The sequence below is a fragment of the Arachis ipaensis genome, chromosome B08, assembly GCF_000816755.2.
Source record: "Arachis ipaensis cultivar K30076 chromosome B08, Araip1.1, whole genome shotgun sequence".
In the NCBI taxonomy this organism is placed as follows: Eukaryota; Viridiplantae; Streptophyta; class Magnoliopsida; order Fabales; family Fabaceae; genus Arachis; species Arachis ipaensis.
Window position 1 is genome coordinate 69,857,877 of NC_029792.2, and position 1,734 is coordinate 69,859,610.

Consider the following 1,734-nt stretch of genomic DNA (forward strand, 5'->3'; position numbering starts at 1 on the left):
AATTATAAAATATTATTTCTCATTGTTATGGTCGCTATCATAACGATAAATCTCTAAATTTAATTAAGGAGATTATTATATTAACCCTTTAATTAAATAATATATATAATAATAACAAATTACACTACAACAAAATTCATTTTTAGTGACAAACTTTTAGCGGCAATATATAATGGCTACTATTTCCTTTACTTAACTTATATTTTTGTGGCCATTACACCTTTGCCATTATTAATATATGTTATAATGGTAATTATTATTATTGCCACTAAATTATTACTTCTTTTACTTTTATATTTATTTTTTTAAATTAATAACGGCCATTGTTATTATTGCCGGTAAACATATTCCTATTTTCCTAAACTAAATTGATTGAAAAAGAAAAAGAAAAAAAAATTGTTCCTGTGTTGGGGTTTGGTTCTTCAGAAGACTCACTTCCCTCCGTCACTACCTTAATGGAACTCACTTCCCTCCATCATCGACCATCACCGCCATAGGCCTTGCCACCGCTAACAGCCGCCGTCCATCGTCCTACACTCATTCAAATTGCATCTTTATTCCTCCACCTCAGATCTGCATTGTAAATTCCCGATTCCTTTGATCCAAATCGGAAAACCAAAAAATAGTGTCAGTATTGTGCCATGGAAGCTTGAGCTCGTAGTTTTGGTGTGAGTCCTGCGACTGCGACACTCTTCCTTCTCTTTCTTTCTCTGCCTACAATGAAGGACTCCGAATTCCATTCGCCTTCTGTCGTTCGCCTCAAATTCGTATGTTTCTTATCTCTCTCATTCATTCCAATCTTTTTTCCCCAATTCTCTGAAATTAGGGATTTTATGTAATTACGAATTTATTATTTTGGAGTTTGGACCGTTCAATTATTAGTTGAGAAAAGATGAATATCTGTCATAATTATGTATTTTGGTCCTTGTTCAGGAAAATTTTTCGCAGGGGGCAAGAAATTCTGCACCACCACTAATGCATTGACTCAGCGGGAGCCTGATTCAATGCTGGCTACTATGTTCAGTGGTCGACATACTCTCTTCCTAGATTCTGATAAAGCAATGTCAAATTCTATCTTTCTTTGTTTATACTTGTATATGGTTTCCTCAATTATGCACGTTTGGCTTTGTTTATTGATTTGGTGAAAATTGCAATGACTGGTTGCAGGGATATGTCTTTGTTGATAGGGATGGTAAACACTTCCATCACATTCTTAATTGGTTGGGAGATGGTGTGGTGCCCACTCTGGAGGACTCTGAATATAATGAACTATTGCGGGAGGCTGAGAACTATCAATTACTTGTAAGTATTGCTCTTTTCCAATGGATTGTGGTTCAATGATTTGGAAGCTAAAATTAACATTCTTAGACTGCTTCTTGTTTGCTTTGTGTAGTTCTAAGATTTTCATCATTGTACTATCTAGTTTTCATCTTTGACTAAAACATGTGTAAATGAGTTCCTTCATCGATTTGTCATAAGAATATCATCATCGTGGGAATGACATGCACCATCATTATATTGATAATGTGTTTTTAAATTTTAATCAAAGAAAGGTTTTGATGTTTTTAAATTTTAGTACACAGTTCACATTTGTTTTGACATCTGTATTGAGAAGAGCAATCTATGATGGAGTTACCCCCTTCTTAAATGTAAAGAATGTCCTTCATTGTATCATAAATGAATAGAATGCATACTTGCACCTGCTATTATTGATTTGATAGCTCCATATGCCTT

At 34.1% G+C, this 1,734-nt stretch overlaps 1 protein-coding gene across 1 annotated transcript in view; it reads left to right on the forward strand.

The window, feature by feature from the left end:
- Positions 1 to 1,501, forward strand: part of LOC107611118 (BTB/POZ domain-containing adapter for CUL3-mediated RhoA degradation protein 3-like) — a 7,790-nt gene extending 6,289 nt beyond the window's left edge. The window contains exons 2-4 of the mRNA XM_016313079.1: positions 934 to 1,100; positions 1,168 to 1,302; positions 1,424 to 1,501. Of these exons, the coding sequence (XP_016168565.1) occupies positions 934 to 1,100; positions 1,168 to 1,302; positions 1,424 to 1,501 (380 nt within the window). The remainder of the gene's footprint in view (positions 1 to 933; positions 1,101 to 1,167; positions 1,303 to 1,423) is intronic.